The following is a 25,537-nucleotide window of genomic DNA, read 5'->3' on the forward strand; positions in this document are numbered from 1 at the left end:
AGCCTTACAATCTCCCGTTTTGTATGCAAATCAGACGGCCAGTCTCAGGACCTCGGCAGCCACTTTCGCGCCACTTCCCAGGACCGCGCAGCTTCATAAAAAGCCAGTGGCACTGAGTTCCCACAACGCCACTGTTTCATAGAACATTCAGCAGTTTCCGAGGACACTCAAGGTTATTACAACCACGAGAACCGCTTCTATTTTTTTCCAGAGCTGGGACGCTTCGGGTACCGCTAAAGAGGTCATCTTAGCTGGCAGGACCTGCGTCCCGGCGCGGGAAAGCCGGTGGCCCCGCCCCTCCGGCGGCGGAGTGCGCGCCCCGCCTCTGTCCCGGAGCTCGGGTTGTTCGGGCTCTGAGTGCTGGTGTGTTCCGACGAACTATCCCCGTTCCGAGTGCCTGGGTACCCGCCGCCAACATGGAGGCTCGCCGCGCGCGGGTGAGGCCCGGCCGGGTGCACCGGGGCGGGGTTGGTGGGTGCTAGACACGGGCGGGTCCGGGCCACTTCCCTCCGACTCCGCGGGTTAGCTCCGCTCACTTGTCCCACGCGCTCCTGATTGTCGCCAGGTTGAGGGAAATCACAGATCGATTTTCTTATAATCTTTGCACCCAGGATAACTCAAGGCCAAGGTGATGCGCCCGCCGGCGCGCACGGAGTTGCCAGCGTTCCCGGAACCTGCGGCACGGGCGCTCATGCTCCACGTGCGCGCGGAGGCCTGGGACTCGCCGCTGGCCATCCTGTCTGGCGGTCGTATCCCAGCCTTCCACCTTCTGGGACCTCACCCTGCACGACCCGCTGGCGGCGAGTGCGTTGTTACCTACGCGTGCACTAGTGGCCCTGGGATCGATCCTCTTTTGCTCTGCGTCCCCTTCTAACCACTCTGGATCTGCGGGTTTAGCGTAGATGGCCTTGTGAGCATTTCTTGAGAACTTGGGTTGTGCACGTGGGGGGAGGTATTGTTTTAGTCCTAGGCTGTGGTCAGATGCAATTTTGGGGCCCAGCGATGCAAGTCGTGTGCCGCGACCGTTTAGTAACCTTCCCTGCGTCCCCCAACTCCCCACCCGTCCCACCCTTTTCTTCCCGGCTTGCAGCTGCGAGCTGGAACGTAACTCTTTTTGCTCCAACGGAAGCCAGAACTTATGTCCTGCCCTGGAGTGGGTTGAAGAGTGGGGGGATGGGCGGAAAGGAAGACAGTGACGTGCTTCAAATAAATATCGGGTTCGGGGGCCCTTGTGGCGAGGTCTGAGTGGGTAGACGGAGTCGTGGTCTCATAGCGGATCTCCGCGCGTGGGGAAATGGGCTTGGAGTTTGGCTTGCCTTGGTGCATATTTGGACACCTGACTGGAGGAATCGACTTCACCTCTCCGCACTTCAGTTTTCTTACTTATTTAAGTGATGGTAACGTCGCTGCAAAGAATTAAGCGAACATCAGTACCAAATCTGCCGTCAAAGAACACTCACCGTAAACAGAATTAAGAGTTACATCTGCCAAAAAAGTTCACCCCAGGCACGACCTTTGGCTCTCCTTTTTTGTGTGTCTTTTCCATCGAAGACATACTTGCCTGGTGAATGACTGACCGTTGGCCTGTCCTGGCTTGTTAAAGATTAGCCTCTTTTCCTGATGGCTTTTGATTGACTGCCTCCCCTGAGGCTGACATGGAGTTAAATTGATTAGTAGAGTGTAGAGAATTAAAGTCATTTAAGGAGCTGTGTGCCGTTTTGGGGATTTCTTAGTTCTTTGCATTTTGTTGCACCTTATTGCCTTGGACTTCCTCTACCAGAAACCTGGGCAGACTTTTGAATCCCTTTTAACTCCTAACTCTCCACCCACCGCCTCGAACTACTGTTGTAAATACAATATTTGGTAGCTCTCTCGAATACCACACATTGCTGCCATTAGGATATCAGAAGCATACACAAATGGTTGATTGGTGTCTACTTAGGAACATGATGTGGAGGCTGGGCCACCAACATCTTGGAAATCATTTTATTGTATCCGAGAGACTGAAATGTAATGTGTTAGGTGCGGAAGGAAGTCTTTCCCAACATCTAGGCATTTTCTGTTCCCTAACACCCTTGGGCACTCTGGTGGGGCTGGCCCAACTTGGGTCAATAAGAAATGGCCAAATAGGCTGTCCTGGTTACATTTTCTAGTGGACAGTACAAGGCTGTAAGCTAAAATGAATGGAGTTTTTTCATAATTCCGACTAACTTGACCTTTATTTGCTAGAAATGCTTACTGTTGACTTCTACCACAGGTCTTAGAATTCTCAAGCCTTCTGGGGGCCATGAGAAAGCTGTATGGAGCCCATGGTCAGAGAGTTCCTATGGAATCCAGTCTTCAACCTGGCCTAGGAGTGTTAGTTGACCTCTGACTTGGCTTCTTGTACTATGTATTTTCGGGCTGATAACCCTTGATTTGTAAAGACTGCAAAACCTCCATGCCCCTCTCCTTGGAGCGAGCGGCGCCTGTTTGGGTGACTGCCATCTTAAAACACAGGACCTGCCCAATTTTTGTAGTTTAGGAAATTAGCATCACAGTGCAGAGCCCAAGGCTTACATAAAAAGACCTCATTAGCTTGATTTTTGGCTGAGGGAGAAAAATTGCTCCTCCATTTTGTACTTTTGAAATCTCCTTTTAGAAGTACAGTTCAATGAGAAAAAATGAGGCTGGGTTTTAGGAGCTGGTGTTAAGCTCTGTGGAGTTCTATAATGCTAAATGCTTCGGAGTTTAAGGTGGGAGGAGAAGTAACTGCAGATATCCAGAGGCTAAGTTGATGCGTACCATTAAAATGACCTCCTGAAGAGATCCTTCCTTAGAATTTGACCTGAGTTGATTATATTTTTTTAATTTTTATTTATTTATTTTTTTGGTGGTAATTGCCAATCATTTTTCTCTGTAAGGTCTGAAAAAGTTTCAGTCCGTCTGTCTACTCTGCTGTGTAAACCTACCAGACTGAGAACTGATGTGTTGAGTAGTCCTGTATGGCCAGAAGCACCCTGTTCAATGGTGTTGCCATTTCTCTCCGCAGCAAAAGGCTCTCAAAGTAAAGAACTTAAAGGATGTCAGATATATGAAGTTGATTTCCATGGAGACATCGTCCTCCTCCGATGACAGTTGTGACAGCTTTGCTTCTGATAATTTTGCAAACACAGTAAGTGCTGCCTGAGAATAAACAGGATCGAGTCTGCCATGCTCCAAATGCCCCCAAACACTTTGTGCACGATTTAAAAACCGCTTGCTTTTTCGCCTGCATTTCTATACAGCCGTTAGGAAACTGCACCATGCGCTGTCATTTCGCCTCGCTCTTTGCTGTGGTTCTAGGTGGTAATTGTTGAAGGCAGATTAGCTGCTTATTGTGTCCTTTTGAAGTGTCGCCTAACCTAACGCGACTGATGACTTGCTATAACAACTCAGAAATCATTTGTAAACCTCTGAACCATTTTTCTTTGTAACAAAAGCCATTCTCCTGTAGTGAGTGCACTTGTAAATGTGATTTGCTCTCTGCACAGTTTATGGAAAATTGGTTCTTGAAAAAGGAAAAAAAAAAATCCACATGCACATTTATTTATTTATTTTACAGAAACCTAAATTCAGGTCAGATATCAGTGAAGAACTGGGCTCATGTTTTTGGTGTTTTTTCTTTCTTTCTTTTGTAATGAGGACTCTGAGAATGAATCTTTCTGCAGCTTTTCAAAGGGTGAGGTGCAGGATGTATTAAGTCACTGGATTTTTACAGAAACCAAGGCCAGATGCCACTAAGGAATTGGCCAGCATTTTTCATGCCGACTCTGATGAGGAATTATTTTGCGGTTTTTCAGAGAGTGAGATACAAGATGGAATGGTGAGTGTGAGAATTCCACCAGTATCAAGCAGGGAGGTACACCGAGAGGCAGGAGACATTGGCTTTTTGAGCTGATAACTCCCCATCCATGTCGGAGATTTTGATGACCTGATTATAAATATTTTCTTCATGTCTTAAAGCCATTCTTATACTAATGTCCTGCTTGTAGATCTTAACCATTTTTTTAGGTTTTGGGAAATTGCTAAGTAAAGTTGGCTAGCCTCCAGATTACCATTAGCTGCAGAGCTGACCTGATCGCAGGAAGCACGTGTGTCCTAAAGATTAGCTACCGTTGGCGCTTACACGTGCAGGTGCCCAACCCAGTGCTAGCATGGAGCTGACAGAGCCGGGTCCCATGGTTCTAGTTGTTCCTGTGTCTAGAACCCCTTAGGACCGCGTAGCTCATAGCAGGTAGGGCCCTTCTTGCTTCTGTGTCTGCTTTCCCTGGGTGTGCTGCCTTTCGCTCAGCTCTGTCACCTGCTGTGCCTGTGCCTGTGCCTTACTCCCTACTCCTGAGCATAGCATGCTTTCTATAGACTTTCTCCCAAAGAAGTGCACTTGTTACAAATCACCCGCATGTTATTTACGTTGTTGTCACTGACCACATTCCCTGCAGGCCACCACTTGACTGGCTCTGCTGTGACAGCACTTGGCTCTAGAACTATTTTATCACCATCTATACCTACGCATGTTTTCTCTAATGAGAGACTTTGGTCCAAATTGGTGTTGATTGGCATTCGTGAGCTGGGGCCAGTCTACAGGTCTGGGTGTGACCCATTGTTTGTGGCTTGACTACTCTAGGTAGGCTCATAGCTCTTTGTAGGTATTACTTGTGCTGAATCAAATGCCTGTTGATTGAAAGAGCTAAGAATCCATAACAGGTTTGATTTATGATCTCCATCTATGAATACTAAATGTACATGAAGTACTAAGAGCTACCCGAAAGATCCTTACTTGTTTGTGCTAGGGATCAAACCCAGGGTCTTAGATATGCTAAACATAGACTCTTCCATTGAACTAAGTCCTCGGCCCACTCAGTTTTTTTGGAGGTGCTAGGGAGATGGCTCAGCTTGCCCTGCAAGTACAAGAACTCAAGAAACCTATGCCTAGTGGACGCAGTGTCCTATCTGTAATTCCAGCTTCTCAGAAGGCAGAGCTAGGATCCCTAGAGCAAGATGACTAGTAAGATGAGATTACATCAGTGAGCTCTGAGTTTGATTGAGAGACCCTGTCTCAATTAGTAATGTTAAGGATGCCTCCTGATCTTAAGCTCAGGCCTCCATGTGTATACTCACACGTGCATACATGTAAAAATGAGAGCAGCTGTCCTGAACATACATGTCCAAAGCTTTTATGTGGACATATATTCTTGCGTCTATACCTAAGAGTAGATGGCTGGGATACATAGAAACTGTTTAGTTTTTGAGCAAGCTTACAGATTTGGCTATACTAGTTGGTATGAAGTGATGTCTCACTAGGTCTTGACTTCCAAAATGTTAATTTGAGTGGTACCTAGACTAGTCAGGTTCAAAGACAGAAAGGCCAGGGGTTGGGGTGGCAGAGATTGGCAATATTATGTGTATTTTAATCGCAGTTAAAACTGAATTGGAAGTTGATAGTTTAGGCTATTATTTCCTACCGTCATAGGCATTTAAACCATGTTTATGGATGAACTTAGTTATCCCTAGAGGATCTTTTGAAAATAGGGATTATTTTTAAGGGAATGAGAAGGGGGCAGGAATTTATTAAAAAATCATTTAGACATGTAGGTCTCAGGACAGTAAGGGTGGCTCAGACACTGTCTTACACCAGTAACAGAGTATTCATTTGCAAGACTTGATTTTGTTACCCACCAACCTTGCTGACTGGTTAAGACTGATTTTGCTCATGTCCTTTATTCCAAAAGGATTTTGTGGTGCCACTTGTCTGCCACTGGGCAGATTTTAATAACACCTTCTCTCTGGTTAACTAGAGACTGCAGTTGAACAGGGAAGGCTGCAGGACCCGAAGTCAGTGCCGGCACTCCGGGCCTCTCAGGGTAGCAATGAAGTTTCCGGCACGAAATACCCGGAGGGCGGCCAGCAAAAAAGCAGCGCCCCCAAAGCCCTCTGAGAGCTCTGCAAACGATTCCCACTCTGACTCTGAAGAAGAAGAAGAAGAAGAAGAAGAAGAAGATGGCATGAACTTTCTGGAGAAGAGAGCCTTAAATATAAAGCAGAACAAAGCAATGGTAGGTATTTGAATGGACCCAAACCTTTCCCCACTTTCTTCTAAGCAGTTCCTTTCTTCTCTCTCCTAAGAACTGTTTGTAAGCTGTGGGATTTGACGATGTGTTTGTTTCAAAGATTTATACTTATTTACGTGGAGTAGAGGGTGAAACTGTGCAGCTGCTCTTGGAGGCCGTAAGAGGGCATTTTGTATCCCCTGGACCTGGGGTTTGGGATGGTTGTGAGATCTCAGGTGGCTGCTGGGCACTGACCCCGGGTCCTCTGCGAGGGTAACAAGGGCCTTTTGCAGCTGCGCCAGCCCTCCAGCCCCCATCCGTCCGCTCTTTACATCCTGTAAGAGTTAGAATAAGCCTAGTAGGGAAATGAGAAACCTGACTATGTGGACTTACTAAGCGGAGAGTTGAGGGGCAGGCTAGCCTTCTTTCTACAAATTGCCTGTTGTCACCGGTTCTAATCTCTGTTTACGCTCTTCCCCTTTTTAGCTTGCAAAACTCATGTCAGAATTAGAAAGCTTCCCTGGCTTGTTCTCTGGACGACATTCCCTCCCAGGCCACAGAGCCAAAGATGTAAGTGCTTCTTTCTATCCTGTTGTGAACAAGGCAGAGCAGATCTCTGAGACTTTACGATCTTGTTTTTATATGGGGGCGGGGCTAGAACTGGGTCCTTGAAGCTCTCCCTGCTCTCTGCATTTTGGACACGTTGGCTCTGCTCTCCTACGGCCATGCTCCTTCTGATCAGCTCTCTGCTCCCCATCAGCAGCCAACAAAATAGTTAACTTATTTCTGTTCCCTCAAGTAGCACATTTTGCCCCCCACATGCTAGATACAAAGTAGGTATTTTTAAGAAGAGATTGAGGGAAAAGGAAGTATATACAATCTCTTTGTCAAGTCATATCTTAATAATGACTTAATAATCTTAATAATTATTTGATTGTATCCCAAGGATCAAAGCTGGTGTGACCGGGGATGGGTGGTTTGTTGTGTTGTCTATAGCAGAAAAGTAAAGCCAGCGTTCCTTGCTTCTCCCTTGGAAGGCAGGCTGGAAGCCAGCGAGAAATGGGGAGAAGAAACCGGGCATTCTTTGCTTATATGTAGATAGCATACGTGTTCCAGGAGTGTAGAGATGTTACAGGAAAGGTTTTTGGGTCAGGAGCTTGGGTGTTAATATATTCAGTATCTGGAGTAGAAGAGTAAATGGTAGAAAAATTAAATAGAAGAATAAATAAAATTTTCAGTGGCTATATGGCATTGGGGTTTATTTTCTACACATAACGAAAAGGCAAAGAAAATGGGAAAACGGGGGCCTCTTCTTATACTAAAACTACTTAGGGGATGATGCAGGCTCTCCACAGTGCTGGTTCTCTCTGTTACGGAGTAAGTGGATCTATCTTGTGTGTTTCATTTGCCAGTCAAAGTCGCCTAGACGACGCACATTCCCAGGTGTGGCTACCAGAAGGAACCCGGAACGGAGAACTCGACCTCTTACCAGGTCAAGGTCCCGGATCCTGGGCTCCTTGGGTGCCCTGCCCACCGAGGAAGAGGAGGAGGAAGAGGAGGAGGAAGAGGATAAGTACATGCTGGTGAGACAGAGGAAGTCCATGGACAGCTACATGAACGTGAGTCCTCACTGATGGGTGATGTTGTCCATCTCTAGGAAGCTTGGCATCACCAACACAGTCTCAGACCATTCCCAAGTCATCAGAGCTACACACACACTTAGCTTTGTTAGTGGGCAAGAGTCAGATTCAATATTGTAGGAATTATGCTTATACTTTCGGCTAGTTATTCTTAAGTAAACGTAGGGCCTGCCCCCTCTCTCCATAAGCAAGAGAGATTTCCCAGGTTGACTTTCTTATGAAACTCTAAACGAAGCATCTGGAGATTTGGGGATGCAGAGAGCCGGAGAGGAACTCGGTTCATGATTCTTCTTCAGGACGATGATGTGCCCAGAAGTCGGAGGCCTGGATCCATGACCCTTCCGCATATAATCCGACCAGTAGAAGAAGTCACAGAGGAAGAGATTAGGAACATCTGCAGCAACTCGAGAGAGAAGATTTATAACCGCTCTCTGGTGAGTGCCCTGAGGTTACATCTAGAAACCGAAACACCTTGCAGAGCGCAGATAGTATCTGTCCTGAGGGTGCTGCACGGAGTTATGGTCTGGGCATTCTTAACTGCACATTTCTTTTTCATAAAAGAGAAAGAGTTTTACAGCATGTCTGGGATCGAATTATCTGTATAGGAGGTCTACAGTAGGGTTATATACATTTTTTGTTTTAATTTAGAAGTTGATTCATTCAACTGGAATTTACTGTGTATTGTTAGGGTGAACTTACTGATATTTGCTGAGACTGTAGCAGAGAGCCAAAGATGAAAAATGGATTTGGATGGGATTTTCTTTTTCCCACGCTGAAAATCAAACTCAGGGTCTTGAGTGGGTTGGGCAGGTATTCTGACACTGAGCACTGAGTGATAGTTTTGACGACGCTGTTGTACCCCCGATGGAATGGGAGCCTTGCTTGGGATGCTTCTCATCCTTACACACGTAGGTGTCAGATGACCTTCAAAGGCCTTTTTGACCAGTGTGGGTGCTCTCTGTTTCCCTCTGCAAAGGGCAGCGTTTGCTCCTTCCCTCATCCGGTCCTCCTTTTAGGGTTCTACATGTCATCAGTGTCGCCAGAAAACCACTGACACCAAAACCAACTGCCGAAACCCAGACTGCTGGGGCATCCGGGGCCAATTCTGTGGTCCCTGCCTTCGAAACCGCTATGGCGAGGAGGTCAAGGACGCTCTGCTGGATCCGGTAAGTGGCTGTGATACTTGGGGTGGGGCTTGAGCTCTTGGTGTCAGGAGACCACAGTGTGATGCTGCATGAAATAATGAAATAACTGCAGAGAGCACAGGGCTGCTGCCCAGAGAAGCTGATCCCTTTTTCCTTGGTGATGGTTGTGTAACTTTCTTGAATTGATTTTATGGGGTGTGTGTGTGTGTGTGTGTGTGTGTGTGTGTGTGTGTATCTTGCTAGGGTTCAAACCAAGGCCAAGGGCCTTACATATGCTAGGCAAATGCTCTCATACTGGACCCAAAACTCCTATTTTATGATTTATTTTATTTAAATCATCACGGGTTAAATGGATTAATACTAAGTTCTTTAATGACTAAAAACCTTAAACAAATGAGTGGATGGAGCATGAAGCCTAGCCTCAGGGCGCTTTCCCACAATTCTTCAGAATTGGCACTGCCCACCTTGTCGAGGAATTTGCAACTGCAGCTTCTGCCGCCAGCGTGATGGGCGGTGCGCCACTGGAGTCCTGGTGTATCTGGCAAAGTATCATGGCTTCGGGAACGTCCATGCTTACTTGAAAAGGTAATGGCCTCTTCCTTCCTTTCTTCCTTCCTTCCTTCCTTCCTTCCTTCCTTCCTTCCTTCCTTCCTTCCTTCCTTCCTTCCTTTCTTTCTTTCTTTCTTTCTTTCTTTCTTTCTTTCTTTCTTTCTTTCTTTCTTTCTTTCACATCTGAGTCTTCCATTCATTTATGTGCCTTGATAAAAGATGATAGAAGTCTGAGTGGCTGGTCTGGGGCAGGGAAATGTTAGTGGAAATGCATCTTTCTCAGGGTGGGGAGTGTATGTAAAATTCAGTGTGTGTGTCTAAGATGTCCACTGACAATATATGTTAGGGGTCCATAAAGACATTATTTAAAGGAAGAATTTGACTTTCCAAAGAGAATTAATGGTTGAAAACCGTTTTGACGTCTTCCCCTTTGTCTTTCACAGTCTGAAGCAGGAATTTGAAATGCAAGCGTAGAGCCTGAAGATTGTCTGCCCGCCTTCGGCCTCTGAAGGCTCTCTTGTTCTCGACGTTGTGTTGATGGGAACCCGAGTAAGAATCTCGGCCATCCGTCTGCCTTAGAACTTGGTCGCGTTGATCTCGTATCTCACACTTGTTTCTGAAGCATCATGAAAGGCATGCTACTCCTTACATTTCAGCGATATGTAGTGTCTCAGAGCTTGCCCCGGCCCCACCTTGTAGCCTCCCTGGTCTTTTGCCACCACTTAGATTCTGAGCTATCTTTAACTGGCAGCTTGAGAATTTGTGTGATCAGGACATACCCAAGCACTTTGGGGTACAGTAGTATTGTGAAGCAACGGTTGTGATGAATCACAGAGAAGAGCCCCTTAACTTGTTTACACAGAATCAACGCACATAGTTTAGTGTCTAGTGTTTATATTGGCTAATGTTTTAAATGGAAAGGGCCAAGGCACAAAGGGCCGGAAACCATGAGGAAGAATTAGGTAGTTGTTGTAAACTGGAGTATGGCCACATTGGATGGCTTTCTGGAGGAATACATCTCTGGGGTGCTGTGCTCAGTGTACGTCTTGTCACAGCTGACACTGTTGCTGCTGTCATCTGGCCTACCCAGTCACCCAAAGGTTTGTGGGAACTTGGTACCATAATTACTAAAAATTGCTGTAGAAAAGGTGTTCTGGGAAATTAAAGATGATAGCTCAGCAGCGGGTTGATCTGAAACCTTGGTGTTCTGCTTCAGGAACTTAACCTTAATAATGTCACTTTAGATCCTGGCAGTTTCCTAAAGAGGTAACCCTGGGGGTTGTGTCCAGGGTTTCTATATATTTAGGTTTTAAACACTTTTGGAATGATGGGAAGTGGCCTTTTAGAGATGGGTAGCTTTGAACCTCTCTGCCAGTGTAGTTTATGGGTGGGTGCCTGAAGTCACCCTCCCTCCCCTTTCCCTACAGGTGGGTCATTCAGTACTGGTGACGAAGTGACTGAGTCCCTCACCTGTGTAGCCTGTCAGCTGTGCCTACTCTGTACTCTGTCTGTGGTGCTCAGTTGGATCTTGAATCATTCAGTGTAAATACAGCTTTTTGCTCTGTAATGCTTTTATACAAAGGTTTTTATTTTAATAATAAAACATTTTGTTCTAACTTGTGTGTTTATTTTTGTTTTTTAAAAAAGTTTCAATATTACTTTCCCCCCTGTGCTTTGAAAGGGCATTTCTGCCTCTTCTAAAGCTTGCTTTGGATTAAGTTTTTGAGGCCCACAGCCAGCTCTTTTATAAAGGGTCTCATTTGTTGATATGACTTTTAGCTGGAATCTCAAAGTGGACAAGACAGCCAAGTTGACTGACTGTACAACATGAGCCCGGGGAAGTTTTATGTTATTTTTCCTTTATTGTTTGCAGTACTTTAACACTTTAATCTACTTTTCAAATACTTACTGAATGTGTGCCATGCTCTGAGGTTTCAAGACCGAACTAGAAGACAAAAAACAACAACCTTTTAGAGCCAGATGTAACATGGACTCACAGAACCACCATACTGAAGCAGGAGGATTGCAAGCTTGAAGAAACCCTCACAAATGCCATTTTTTTCAAAAGATAGTATTTTCATGTATATGTTTGCATGGCTGTATTTATGCACATGTATGTGCAGGTGCCCTCAGGAGGCCAGAAGAGAGTGTTAGGGCCTGTGGATCTCAAGTTATAAGCAGTTGTGAACCACCAGATGTGGGTACTGGGAACTGAACTCAGTCCTAGGAGATCAGCAAGCACTCCTAATTGCTGAGCCATATAGCCCCCCTGTTACTCTTATAACTAAATTTCTCACCAGGACTGGCTAACTACAGTCTGCATGTTACATCCAACTGCATATACCTTTTTACATTTGTAAAGGAGTATTTTTTGTTTGTTTCCATTTTAAAGTGTGACCAGGCTGGAGAGATGGCTCAGTAATTAAGAGTACTTACTGCACTTGGGAAGATCCAGCACCTACTGGTTTAGTTCACAACCATCTATAACCGGGTACAACACCCTCTTGAACTTGGGCACCAGGCGTACATGTGTTGTACTTTCATCAATAAACACTCAAGTATGAAACAGTATGGCACTGTAAGCCACACACCTAAGATATGTCTAGCCTGGTACTGTATAGGAAGAAAAAAGCCAGTATCCTGTTTATACCATACTTCGATGGGAAGCCATAGTTCTCTGCTCCACACTTAGGAAGGACCAAGCTGAAAGTTGCTTACTTGGTACCTGGATTCAAAAGAAGTCAGTTGTTAGAGATCAAATCTTAAGATCTTAAGAATCCAAACTAGGGCTGGAGAGATAGTTCAGCGGTTAAGAGCACTGACTGCTCTTCTGAAGGTCCTGAATTCAAATCCCAGCAACCACATGGTGGCTCACAACCATCCTTAATGAGATCTGAGTCCCCCTTCTGGAATGTCTGAAGGCAGCTACAATGTACTTACATATAATAAATAAATAAATCTTAAAAAAAAAATCCAAACTAATGGCAACCCTGTTGTGTATGTAAAGTGAGCTTAAATGCTAGAGTTCATATTAATTGGTTTGTTTGAAATCGGGGCAGGTAATTGGTTGAACCCAGGGTCTTCCATGTGCTCTTCTGAGCTATACCTCCCAAGTGATTTGCATAATTTTTGACATCAATTTAAGTGATACGAGTTTCCTTTAAATTAATTAACTGGAATAGTTCGTTGTGACAGCTTATCCTTAAAGGAGCCATGTAATCTAGCAGAGGAACTATTGGAAAAAAAAAACCTGCAAATAATGTGGGGAATGAAAAGAGGAAGACAGTAGTATTTTTTCATGCCCAGGCAATTTTAGTCATAGATGCCCCTCTGTGCTTTTTGAGACGGGGGCTTGGTATGTTGTTGTCCAGGTGGTAGAACCCTGGAAGAGGGCTGATGAGATCACCTGAGGAACAAGAAAGCCTAGCAGGGTGAGTAGGTTCCATCCGGAGAGGAAGACTGGGTGCCAGGTTAAGTCCAGCTGAGCATGCTGGGAAGGTGGAGGCTCATTAGGATCAGGGCCTTTATTGGACAGAAAGGCTCAAGAGAATGAGGGTGCTGGGCGATGGAAACCCAGGGTGTTGGAGCACCTGCATCAGTGTCAGAATCTGGGAGCTTTAGCTGCAGAGTCTGTAAATAAAGAGAAGACTATAGAAGAAATGGGGAAAGAGGAAGCCAAAGACACCAGGTAGGTACTGCCTGAGTCAGAGGCTTGGGGACTTGAAGGGAGACAGTAGGGATGGGGGTGATGGGCAGAGAATTGGCAGGTTTTAGGGACAGGCTTTTCTTTTCAAACAGTATCAAGGTGCAGAAAGACATTGGCAGGAACGAACAAGGAACAAAGGCCACAAAGCTAAAGCCACTCTTATTCAGTCCCCTTGGAAAATTTGGGTTTTACAACACTGGGGTGTCAAATTGAGGGCTTTCAAACATCTGGCAGGAAGTGCCTTGAGTTGAGGCAGTCAACCTAAACTCCCGATCGAGTTGTCCATGGGTGAGTTTCCAGTGTCCAGCTTCCCAGTCCCGCTCCAGGCCTTCTTAGACCTCAGGATAAACAGAATTCACATTGCTGGACATGGCTCATTGTCTAACCATTTTCAAGGATACACTTCGGTAAGCAATTTTAATTTTGCTGGGCAGTGGTGGCACACGCCTTTAATCCCAGGACTCTGGGAGGCAGACAGGTGAATCCCAGCCTGGTCTACAGAGTGAGTTCCAGGACAGCCAGGGCTACACAGAGAAACCTCATCTTGAAGAACCTTCACTTTGTAGGGGGCGGGGCTGTAGAGAGGGCTCAGCGGCTAAGAGCACATGTTGTTCTGTAAAGGATCTACTCCTCCGTAGTGGACTGTAACCTGGGACTGTGAGCTAAAATAAACCCTTTCTCCTCTAAGTGGTCTTTGTCAGGATGTTTTATCATAGCAAGTATGTAAGTATTCATGCATCTGTGTCTACATTAGCACTTAAATATATTAATAGCTGACATTGCTACATGATATTTTCAGAATACTGAAATAAATAATATTGTGACAGAAAATAATTTAATTTTGTTGTTTCCTAGAAGTAGTGAGTCAGCTACTATGTTTGGTATAGTTGTTTGCTTGGCTTTGCTTTTCAAAACCAGGTTGGTCTTAAACTCCTGCTCCTTCTGCTCCTTCCTGGGGTTAGAGGTGTTCACTGCTGTGCCTGCCTAGATCTGTGTTTCTGTAGCCTCTTGCCTACCAGGTACATAGTAGCATGTAGTACTCACCCTGTCTTTCTCTCACTGTACCTTCCTCATTTAACTATATAGATGAGATGAGTGTAATTTCTATTACTCAAAGAATATTATTGGAGGCTGGGAAGAAGGCTCAGGTAATAAAGGTGCTTACCACCAAAGCTGACAACCTGATTTTGAGTCCTGGAACCCACATGGTAGAAAGACCCCTCCAAGTTGTCCTCTGAACCTCCATACATGTGTTGTGGCATACATTCACACATACACACACACACACACACACACACACACACACACACACTACAGAAAATTGTAGACTCCTGTAATGCTTCAGTGTATGACCATGTAATTAAATAGTAAGTTCTAGAGAAATACAACATGGAGAATGCTTTCCTCACCCACCTAGAAGACTTATGTATGAGTTTGTGATAAACAAGTCAAGTCCCCTTTCCCTGATTGCTTACAATGACAGAAATTCATATTTCTGCTTTCTTGTTTTTGTTTGGTTGCCCATATTTTAATAGGCCTCAAGTTCATCTTTCAAGCTGAGTAGCTGTAATTCTTTCTTCTCCTTCTTCCTCTTCTTCCTCTTCTTCCTCTTCTTCCTCTTCTTCCTCTTCTTCCTCTTCTTCCTCTTCCTCTTCCTCTTCCTCTTCCTCTTCTTCTTCTTCTTCTTCTTCTTCTTCTTCTTTTCATTCTCCTCCTCCTCCTCCTCCTCCTCCTCCTCCTCCTCCTCCTCCTCCTCCTCCTCCTTCTCCTCCTCCTCCTCTTCTTCCTCCTCCATCCAGTATGGCTTTCGAGTAGTAATGACTGACTGTCTCTGGTTCTTTCCTGGGCTCCCCAGACAGGACCATTTTAAGTATTGTGGCGCTTAAGGAGGAAAATATGTAAATAAAATTCCTTTATGCAAATGCTTTCAGCAAATCTCATTGCCAGCCAAATTCTTGTAAATCACGATAAACAGATGCTACTGAATGAAATGACTAAGTGAAATTAGGAAGATAGATCTATTTATCTTATTTTTCAGTGTTAGGGAGGGAGAAAAAGATATTAACTAAATTTCCTTTGCCTGCATGATGATTAGGGCAGACACCAAGAACCCTATTAATTGATTTCAGCAGGCGCAATGAGAGGACCAGTTGGAGAGCTACCCCGGAGAGCAAGGTTTCTGTGGCAATTTAGTTTTGTTTTTTACATAGAACCAGGCTTCAGAAGCCATCTAACTAGCGTCAAGGTTACTGGGTCTCTGGTTTGTGTCTACCATTTTGCTACTCTGTTTTTCTTAAGTTAAAAAAACAAAAACAACAACAACAACAACAACAACAAAAAAAAACTTGAAATAAAATTTACCATTTCAAAATGTAGAATTTGTTGGCTTCCAGTGTGTTCAGGGTGCTGTACGTGTAACCGTGTAACCGCTCTGGCTGTAACTGCAGACCATCCTTACCTCACTCCCACAAGTCTCTCACTCTAAAGACTAACCCCTTCCCTGCCTCCCTCGGCCCACCCCACCTCCGTCCTCCCTCTCCAAGCTCCTGAGCCCATCTGCTTTCTAGACTTGCCAGTTCTGGATGTTTGACATGCATATTCTGTTGTGTTCCGCTTGGGTTTCTGTTGCTGGGGTAAGCATCATGATTAAAAGGACCTTGGGGCAGAAAGGGTTTATTTTGTTTACATGTCCTGCTCCATTACAGTCCAACATTGAGGAAAATAAAGCCAGGAACCAAGGAGGGGAGACAAGCTTACTGGTTTGCCCCAGGGGCTTGTACAACTCACTTTCCTGTCCAATACAGGAATACCTGCTAGGGGTGTGTGTCACTGCCACCGAGGGCTGGGCCCTCCCACATCAGTCATTAACCAGAACTTGCCCTGCAGACGTGCTCACCAGCCAATCAGAAAATGCCCTGCCGCAGGCTCATCAGCTAATCCACCGGAAGCAGTTCCACAGTTAAATTCCTGCTTTCCAGAAGTCTATCACCTAGTGTCTGCCCTGTTTCTCAGGCTTACGGGTGCTGTAGAACGCATCACGTTTCCTACTTCTGCTTAAATGATGTTCTTGGCCTGGTGTGCTGGCGCATGCCTTTAATCCCAGCACTCTGGAAACGGAGGCAAGCAGATCTCTGAGTTCAAGTCCAGCTTGGTCTACAGAGCAAGTTCCAGGACAGCCGGGACTACACAGAGAACCCCTGTCTCAAAAAACAAAATCAAACCAAAAAGAAACAAAGACGTTATTTCAAAGATGTTTAAATTTTATGTATGAGTGTTTCCCTATATATATGTAAGTTCACTGTATGCATACAATGTTCATAACAGAAACCCAATTAGGACATAAGCCTCGCTTCATATGCAAGTTACATTTTAAATTTTTTATTTTATTTTTTTGTTCCATTTATTTTGAAGGCTATAAATGTCTCTTAATTCCTTATTATAGGAAAATGGGACTTCATAATTGAAGTCACCCATAAGCCTACCACTCGCCAATTGCTACAGTTCGAGTTTGGCTTCTTGGGCTGAAGATAACGTTTACTACTGTATTAAGCGACATAATTACATTGGCTTTCCTTCAGTTAGGCATCTCAGCCTTTAGCCTCAAAGGAGAGTATCACCATGGATGGTATTCTCTATTTAAGACAAAAATGATTTAATCATATTATTTTATGTTTGAGTGCCTGTATACATTTAAGTGTAACTGTAAATATATTATTTCTGCTTTACCTACACAGATGTATGTATACAGGAATGGGTGGGGAGACCACAGGACAACTTGTGGGAACTGGTTCTCTCCTACGCACGGGTCCTTAGGTTTGAAGTCGAGTTGTCAGGTTTTATGGCAAGTGCCTTTACCCATCTCACTGGCTCAGTTTTCTATTTGAACAGTACAGTGATTATTCAAAGCTGTATCACTCTTTATGTGTGTGATAGTTGGGAACAAACCCGCTGTTTCTTATAAGCTAGGCAGGTGTTTTCTCACTGAGCTACACCAGAGACTTGTGAATTAAAGTTTTCTTCTCCCTTCTTAGAAACTTCAGCTCTTCTCCCAGGTTTACAGTTCACCTTTCCCTCCTAACACTTTACCCTCTTGCCATTCAGTCCAGGTCTCTCATCTGTGTATCGCTTCTCGGTCATTCCACTTTGCCTGGAATCCTCTTCTCGAGAAGGCACACTTGTCCCCGTTTTGTGCTGCACACTTGTCTTGCCGGGGTGACGTAATGGTTAGTATTCTTTGTCAACCTGATAAGATCTAGCGTCACGGAGGAGACGTTCCGCTGCTGGGCATGCGCAAACACTGATCAGGATGGCTGACCAGGTGCCTCAGTTTCCTGCGGCCATCCTCTCCCTGCTGTGAACTACCCGGGACTGTGAGCTTCCTTAAGCTGCTGTTGTTAGGGTCTTTTGTGATAGCCACAGGAAAGGTAACTAATAGCCATCGTTCTCTAATGTTCATTTCCCTTCTGCTGGTTTCCTCTCTCGTTTTACTGAAGACTTCCTCCGGCAGTTTCCCCCAGAAAGAGTAGGAGAGACATCCTTGCATGCATTGGAAATTATTTTGTTTACAAACCTGATTAGTAGCTTGGATGGAATGAGGATTTGAAGTAGAATTGTTTCTCTTGGTTTTCCTGCTTGCGTTCTTCGGCACCCAGAATCTATTCTGGGTGGCTAAAGAAAGATGCTTCTGGTGTCAGCATGTATTTTTCTCTTGATGCTTTTGAGATTTGATTTTTCTGAGTACTGAAACTTCACAATGAAGCATCTTGGTGGCTTTTGCTTTGCTGGCCCCCTCCCCTGTTTATTCTGACCAACACTCTTCAGTTAAAATTATCCTATTCCGGCCAGGCATAATGGTACCTGCCTTTTATCCCAGCACTGGGAAGCAGGTGGATCTATGCGAGTTTGGGGAGTGAGTTAGTTCCAGGATATCCAGAGCTGCACAGAGAAACCTTGTTTTGAAAAACCAAAACCAAAACCAAGTCCTACTTTTCTAGGGAAAATTTTCTATTATTAAATATAACTTACTTCCCTCAATTTTGTTGTTACTTATGTGTGTGTATGTGTGTGTGTGTGTGGTTTTATTCTCTCTTTCCTATGTTCCAGATCTTCTGTATGGATTCCATGTTTTCATCTCTTTCATTCATGTAGACTCCTACATCTAGTGAGGTTGCAAATCCTTAACCTAGGTTCAATCATGTAGAATTGCTATTTATGTACAACAACATGATCAAATACCAGGAATTTCATATAATTCAATTAACACTGTTTTTTAGTAATATTTTTAACTTTCAAGAGTCCCTTCTTGTCCTGTCATTATTCATTTTCCATAGAATCTATTTTAAATTTCTTTAAGAATACTCTTAAAAGAAAAAGTCTTTTCAGGCTGGCAAGATGGCTTAGCAGGTAAGAGTACTGACTGCTCTACCGAAGGTCCTGAGTTCAAATCCCACAACCATACGGTGGCTCACAACCACCCGTATTGAGATCTGATGCCCTCTTCTGGTGCGTCTGAAGACAGCTACAATGTACTTATGTATAATAATAAATAAATCTTTGGGCCCGAGGGAGCAGAGTTGACCGGAGTGAGCAGGGTTGACTGGAGCAAACAGAGGTCCTAAAAAAATTCCATGAAGGCTCACAACCATCTGACCCATCTGTATAGCTACGGTGTACTCATATATATAACACTAAATAAAAAAAAAATTACTCTTTTCTTAGGTCCCTTCAATTCAGTTCATTTTTATCCTTTTGTGAACTACAGCTTTTCTTTCTGCATCTGCTGGTTTCTCAGAATCAGCATGTCTTTAGGAATGGGGCCACGAGAGGCTGCCCCTGGTTAGCTGACCAGGCTTGCTGTGGGGCGAACTTGACCTCAAGTAAAGACTGGGAACTAAGTCTGTCTTCAAGAGACCTGACCTCCAAGTCTAGATTTACCAGAAGTTTCCAGAACACATGTGACTTCACCTAGTTCTCCATGGACAGTTGACTTCTACTCCTCAGCAGTGAGGGAGGGGAACCAAACAGACTTTCCATCTGTCTGCGGGAGACATCCAGGCCGAGTTGCATTGCACCCACAGGTTGGGGGCATTCCCCCATATCACAGTGGCTTTGCTCTGTCTTGCTGAGTCCCAACACTCATGTACTGACTTACCTTCCCTAATCTGCTTAAAATTCAATTCTCCAAGAATGTGCCCTGTTAATGATGCAGCCACAAATATATGCACAGAACACGCCATGCTCCAGCAAGAGAAATGAGTACAAAGTGGTCAACCATGTTGAAAGAGAGAGCTCTTTAAAGCATTCTTATTTTTCAAACACAGGGGAAGTAACGTGATCAGATGTCAGCGATCTTAAGGGAGTCGCTCTAAGAGGAGACCCAGTGTCTGCCTTGGTCTCTCTGTACCACAGCATCAGTCCTGCTGTCTATTACTCTGTGGAAATGAGCATCCTTACAAAATCCAATACATCAGTGTGGGTTTAGTTGATGTTCTGACTACAATGTTAATCTGTATTGTAAGGAATGTGGAATGTTAAAGCACAAAGGAGAACTCAGATCTCATCACCCTGAGGTAAACACTCTTAAAACTCAACATTTAAAACTCTCTGTATCTGGGTATATATGCGTTTTATCTATCTTTCATCTATCTATCTATCTATCTATCTATCTATCTATCTATCTATCTTATTAACAAGATATCGGGGATACTGTTTTGCAATGTACTTTTTCAAGTTAGGCTTTTGTCCAAACACGATGGATCAATTTTGCTCAGACTGATCAGTTTTCTCTGATCATTTCAAAGCAAATGCCCCTGAGAGGGCTTAGACAAGAGAGAACTGGATTAATTAATGGCTACTGTAGGGTCCCAACTCTATTCCTGAATGAGTGCTGTGGAGATAATTTGGTTGAGAGATGGAGGAGGCTGGGTTTTTTGTTTTTGTTTTTGTTTTGTTATTGTTATTGGTTTGGTTTTTTCCTTTTAAAAAAATTGGTTATTTTATTTACTTACATTTCAAATGTTGGCTCCCAATGGAAGAGTTAGAGGAAGGACTGAAGAAGCTGAAGGGGATTGCAACCCCATAGGAAGAACAACAATATCAACTAATGGGACTTCCCCAGAGCTCCCAGGGACTAAACCACCAAGCAAGGAGGCTGGGGTTTGAGCAAAGAGGCTCACTGCTTGTGAATGGAGAGGGACAAGGACTAGGGGGAAGCTCCTGGCTGTGGGTAGGTGGGATCAGCTTCAGGTTTTGCTCATCCCTCTAGGCAGGTCTAGAATAAAGAGTTTGATCCCAAATAAGAGTAACTAGGCGTCCATGCCGGGCAGTGGTGGCACACGTCTTTAATTCCAGCACTTGGGAGGCAGAGACAGGCTGATTTCTGAGTTAGAGGCCAGCCTGGTCTACAGAGTGAGTTCCAGGACAGCCAGGGATATACAGAGAAACCCTGTCTCAGGGAGTAACTAGGCTTTCCTAAGTCCTTTCTGGGCACAGGGTACTGTGTTCTGGAACTGCTACTTTAACCCTTTCAACAACCAAACAGGTTGAATTTGCATATTCCACTTTAAGAACAAGGAAACGGGACTGAAATTTTGTCCAAGAGAGGCAGATGGCGTTTTCCAAGAAATTGCCCTAACATCATATTCCTGGGTTCATCTCCTTTCCCCAGTGTCACTCATTCCCTTTGCCCTGTAGTCTGATGCACCCGTACTTGCCCTGCCTCCAAAGGTGGGTGTTCTTTCATTTGTTTCATTCTGTTGTTGTGATGCCATATCCTGACAAAAAGGAACTTGGGGGAGAAAGGGTGCATTTTAGTCTCAGGCTACAGTCCATCTTAGCAGGAAAGGTAGGTTGGGAAGACCTGAAAACAGTGGGACCAAGTCCCATAGGTTAGTGGAGAAAATGAACGCATGCGCACTAGCACACAACTAGCTTTGTCTAGTACAACTTAGGGCCCCCAAAGCAGGCACTGGTGTTGCTGGCTTTCATGCTGGGTCCTATCACTTTAGTTAAGACCATCAAGATAACCCTCCAGCCAGCCAGGCACAGTGCCACACAGCTTCTAATCCTAGCACTTGGGAAGCTGAGGAGGAGAGATCTTTGTGAGTTCAAGGTAAGTCTGGGTCTCCAATTGTGAGTTCCAGGACAGACAGAGCTAAGTAGTGAGACTCTGTTTCCAAAACAAAACAAACAAAAAACAAAAACAAAAACAAGACAAGACAAAACAAAACAAAAAACAAAATATATAAATCTCCCAGGGTGAGCTGATCTAAACTACTCACTGAAAACCTCTTCCTAGTTAAGCCTATGGTTGTGTCATGTTGACTATAAAAACTAATCTGCCAAGCAAGCATTTGTCTTGATGATTAGAACATTGGGAAATGTCAGTGTTGGACTTGCAAGGTTTGGTTCAGAAGGGCTGAACAGCATCTTACTCTCTCCCTGCTCTTAGAACCCAGCCACCATGTAGTTAGGAAACCCATACTTCTAAGATACCACATATTAGTGGGCACAGATTGATTCTAGCCAATGGCTGCCCACACACTATGAATGGGAGAGGTCAGGCCTTGTGATGATACTGGACCTTAGCTGCTGTGCCCACCACGCTCCCTCCCTGCCCTCCCCAGCCTTCCTGCTTCTCGGTGAGGTCTCAGGCATTGTAGAGGAGAGATGATTGTCTAATCCCTGCTCAGTCCCTGGCCTTCAGCATCTCTGAGTGAGAGAAGAGTGGCCTTGTGCTGCTGTTGCTGCTGTTCTGAGGTCTTCTGGTCATATCGCTGTTGTCTTCTTCTTGACTCTCTGCTCTTAGCCTTTGGGCTCATCTGGCCAGTCTGTGAAGACTGTTGTACAAGTTTCCTGGGGCATCTGTGAAGACCCTGATTTCACCACTCCATATAAAACACATGTATCAATGTACAATTCTGTCTGAGTTAAAAATGTGCAAATGGATGCAAAGCATACTGATGGTTTAAACAGATTTTTGTTTTTTAATCACCATTCTGAACGCTGGATGTTTAAGATGGGAGTCAATAGGGTTGGTTGCTCCAGGGACCTGTCCTTGGCTTGTAAGTGGATGTCTCTGCTGTTGTCAGATGACTTTTCTCTGTATTGTGTCCACATTTCCTCTTTCTAAGAGCACCACTCCCATTGATTGGAGTCTATCCATATGACCTCATTTTACCCAAACTGTGCCTTAAAGGCCAGAAAGCAATGACCGTCTACAGCAGCAGATCTCTGCTTTGGTTAGAGGGTGAGGATCCCAGAGGATCCCAGCACATGTCATGGTGGTTATATTAAAAGGACGGTGTTAAGGGGAATAGACATTAAAAGAGGTAGGAAAACGGGGATTGTGGTGATAAACTGTGAAAGATTCCTAACACAACATTACAAAAGGAAAAGAAAGAAAGGAATTAAGAAAGAAATAGAAGAGCAGAAAGCACAAAATAGCCAGGTGTGGTGGCTCATTTAATCCCATTACACTGGAGGCAGAGGTAAGCAGATCTCTGAGTTCAAGGCCAGCCTGATCTACAAATCATAGCTAGGACAGCCAGGGCAACACGGAGAAACCCTGTCTCAAAAACAAAAACAAACAAAAGGTACAACATAGTCACTGGAGGAAGCATATTCATAAATACTGGGGCGCGGGGGTTGACAATGAGCCTCCCATTACGCCCTGGTGGTAATTTTTTACTTTGGAAAATTTCAAGTGAGGTCAATTTATTGACTCTATTATTTAAAAAGCAAAGAATCAACTTCCAGCTCTGTGTTAAGCCCAAGCACTCAGCACTCTTCCAGGGACAGGAACCTATCATCAGCTGGGACTGATATTGGTGACAACAGGCTGCATACCCCCCCCCCCCCCGCCCCCCAACCTGAGCTGGCCCACAGACACTGGGCTCTCTTCTTGCTGTATTTTCTTTTCCTTCTACCTGGCAGCCCTTTCACATCACTGCTTTTGGGGCTCGGAGTTGCTTGTGAATTGATACAGGGATGGTGCCTATTTCTGAAATCATTTATATTGGTATATTACCACAGTAAATTCTTTATGAAATAAAAATCAATAGTCACCAACATCCTGAGTACTGAGGAAAATAATTGTTTATGGCACTCAGCTTAAGCTGTTCTGGTAATCACGTTGAAAAATACAATATTTATTCATTAGATCAAATTTAATGAGGCCTCCTGGCAGTAATTATAAAAATTACTGTAGCAGTAAATTACTAATGAGTTGTGATGTGCTTCCTACCTGTGAGGAAGGACTGGGGGTTGCAAAAGCCTGCTACCAGATGAGGATAGAGGGAGGGAGCCCCGCGGCCGCGCCACTCAGTTCTTTCACCCGGGCAAGAAAGGATCAGAGTAGCCAGGCACGGAAAAAAGACTGGGGCCACACAACCAGGGCCATTCTTGCAGCAATGGGAACAGGATCAAGATTAGAGCCTTCTTTTGCGCAAAGGTGAGCCCCCTCGCAGCAACCCCGCATGGCCGCGTGTGCTGGGGTCACAGAGGGGCACTCTCATCTGCTGCTTTGGAAGGACGGAGCTTCTGATTAATCCTGGGACACGATTCCAGACACACGCAGCCCCGCACGTGTAAGGCCTTGACTCTGACCGCTGAGGTGTGAGTTCTGCTCTGCTCTTTCAAAGACAGCTGCGGAGCATGGCACGCCACCGGCACAAACGCAAACGCAGTGGAGGATTTTTTCCCCCTCCTTTTTTTCCCCCATTAAGTATCTTGGGGGCTTTTCCTCTTCTGAAAGATCAGTACTGGCTAGAGTTTTTCTCTTTCGTTTATAGCACGAGCTAAGTTTCTTAAGAATGAGAGCAATTGATTTTGATTGAGAGTCTGCACGTTAAAAAAAAAAAAAAAAAAAAAAAAAACGAGGCAGGGGCAAAAACCACTGAACTGAGGGCAGGAGTATTCCATGGAACCGTGAAATCTTAGGGAGGAGTGAGTGTACACAGCTTTGATGTGCAGTTTTCTGGATTAATGCGCCCTTACCACATGACCTGCCTCTGTCTGTTCATCCCCTGAGGCCTTTGTTTTTCTGAGGCAGAATGGTGGCCTGAGATGAGTGACCTCCCCACCCCACCAAACTACCCAACACACAAGCCAGGTGAAGCTTTCCCACTCGGAACGTGGTACCCAGGGAAAACACCTTCTCCAGCGCCAGCTTTAGCACCTCTCAAAAGTAAGCTCTCAGAGCTGCCTGCAGGCTGTCTTCTAGAGTGACAGCTATCTATTCAGGCAGTGGCTGCTATTGTCTTCCCACTTGTAACACCAAGAGGGTTTTTGTTTAATTTTAAGAATTCTGACAGCATTTCAGCATGTCGCACTCCAAGTGGGTCCAACCCCTCCTCTTTTGGGGAGGGCACAATGACATTAGAGTGTACATTTTTTTCCCTTCAAATTGCAGATGCCTTAAAATGAGATTGTCAGGTTTGTTGGCTTGTCAGACGAAAGTATCAAGATTGTCACAGTGTATTATATCACTATAATATGATCATTGTACATGAAACTAATGAGTAATATTGTACTTAGTGGTGGGACCGAGTCACAGGAACATGAAAAGCAGTGAGCAGCCCTGTGTTCTACTCAGAGAAGCCTCAGCAAGATGTCTACCTTGTAGGATGGGAGGCCCAAATCCCACCCTTCAGTAAAGGTCACAGGGCTTTTTGCAGAAGAAGAAGAGGAGGTAGCTCACTAAGATGAGTGACTCCCTCACCCCTACCCACACACCCAGGATGGGCTGTGCTGAAAGGAGTCTGGAGGTTCCACAGTGTGTGTGTGTGTGTGGGGGGGTGTCGGAGGTATTGAAACCCTAACAGGCACACAGAACATCATTCTGAAGAGGGCACAAATGCAGATTGTGAGTTTGCTTTATTCCTAGAATCCTAAGGGTTGGAGGCAAGAAGCAATTTCACGACACCACAATGCAAGCCACAGTCGCCTTATTCTGGTCCTCACCATTAGTTCATTCATTCATTCATTCATTCATTCATTCAATCCACCATCCAATCAGACACTCACAAGCTCAACTGAATGCTAGGCAGTAGGTAGCCGGTGGTCAAGGCTCATGGTGCTTCTGTGTGGATGCTGAACTAGGACATGTATAACACAAGGCACAGAGCCATAACAAGAAGGGGAACAGAGCAAGGGAGATCTAGTCTAGTGGGAGGAAGTATTAAAAACCTGAGAACTCAAAGGAGGAGGTGCCAGGCTGGGAAGACAGCTCAGTCGTTAGAAATGCGTGTCTTGTGAACATGAGGACCTAAGTCTGATCTCTAGAGCACATGCTATGAAAAAGCCAGGGGTGGTGGTGTGTGCTCATGATCCCAGCTCGGGGCAGGGAGGGATTCTGGGGGCTCATATCCAACTAGCCTAGCCTATGTGATGTGTTCCAGGCTAGCAAGAGGTTTCTGTCTTAAGAAAAAG

The 25,537-nt window shown here is 44.9% G+C and overlaps 1 protein-coding gene across 3 annotated transcripts; it reads left to right on the forward strand.

The window, feature by feature from the left end:
- The first annotated feature begins 312 nt into the window (after positions 1–312).
- Cdca7 (cell division cycle associated 7) lies at positions 313–11,018 on the forward strand. Of its 3 annotated transcripts, none has more exons than XM_030251973.1 (10): positions 313–437; positions 612–910; positions 3,032–3,154; positions 5,817–6,074; positions 6,555–6,638; positions 7,481–7,687; positions 8,005–8,142; positions 8,725–8,874; positions 9,302–9,438; positions 9,846–11,018. In XM_030251973.1, exons 3-10 carry the CDS (start codon positions 3,074–3,076, stop codon positions 9,874–9,876), a joined length of 1,086 nt encoding a protein of 361 aa, XP_030107833.1. In that variant the 5' UTR covers positions 313–437; positions 612–910; positions 3,032–3,073; the 3' UTR covers positions 9,877–11,018. The 3 variants fall into 3 exon arrangements, with proteins under 3 accessions (XP_030107833.1, NP_080142.1, XP_006500116.1); XM_006500053.4 differs by having other exon boundaries at positions 349–437; positions 612–804; NM_025866.3 differs by lacking the exon at positions 612–910 and having other exon boundaries at positions 345–437; positions 9,846–11,016.
- The last annotated feature ends 14,519 nt before the right edge of the window (positions 11,019–25,537 follow it).

Source organism: Mus musculus, chromosome 2 (genome assembly GCF_000001635.26).
Source record: "Mus musculus strain C57BL/6J chromosome 2, GRCm38.p6 C57BL/6J".
In the NCBI taxonomy this organism is placed as follows: Eukaryota; Metazoa; Chordata; class Mammalia; order Rodentia; family Muridae; genus Mus; species Mus musculus.

Bases quoted from the DNA above. Each gene is read 5' to 3' on its own strand.
- Cdca7 (NM_025866.3), top strand. From the start codon at position 417: ATGGAGGCTCGCCGCGCGCGG. The intron at 3,155-5,816 runs GTAAGTGCTGCC...CTGGTTAACTAG, and splicing joins CTGATAATTTTGCAAACACA to AGACTGCAGTTGAACAGGGA. The intron at 7,688-8,004 runs GTGAGTCCTCAC...ATTCTTCTTCAG, and splicing joins CCATGGACAGCTACATGAAC to GACGATGATGTGCCCAGAAG.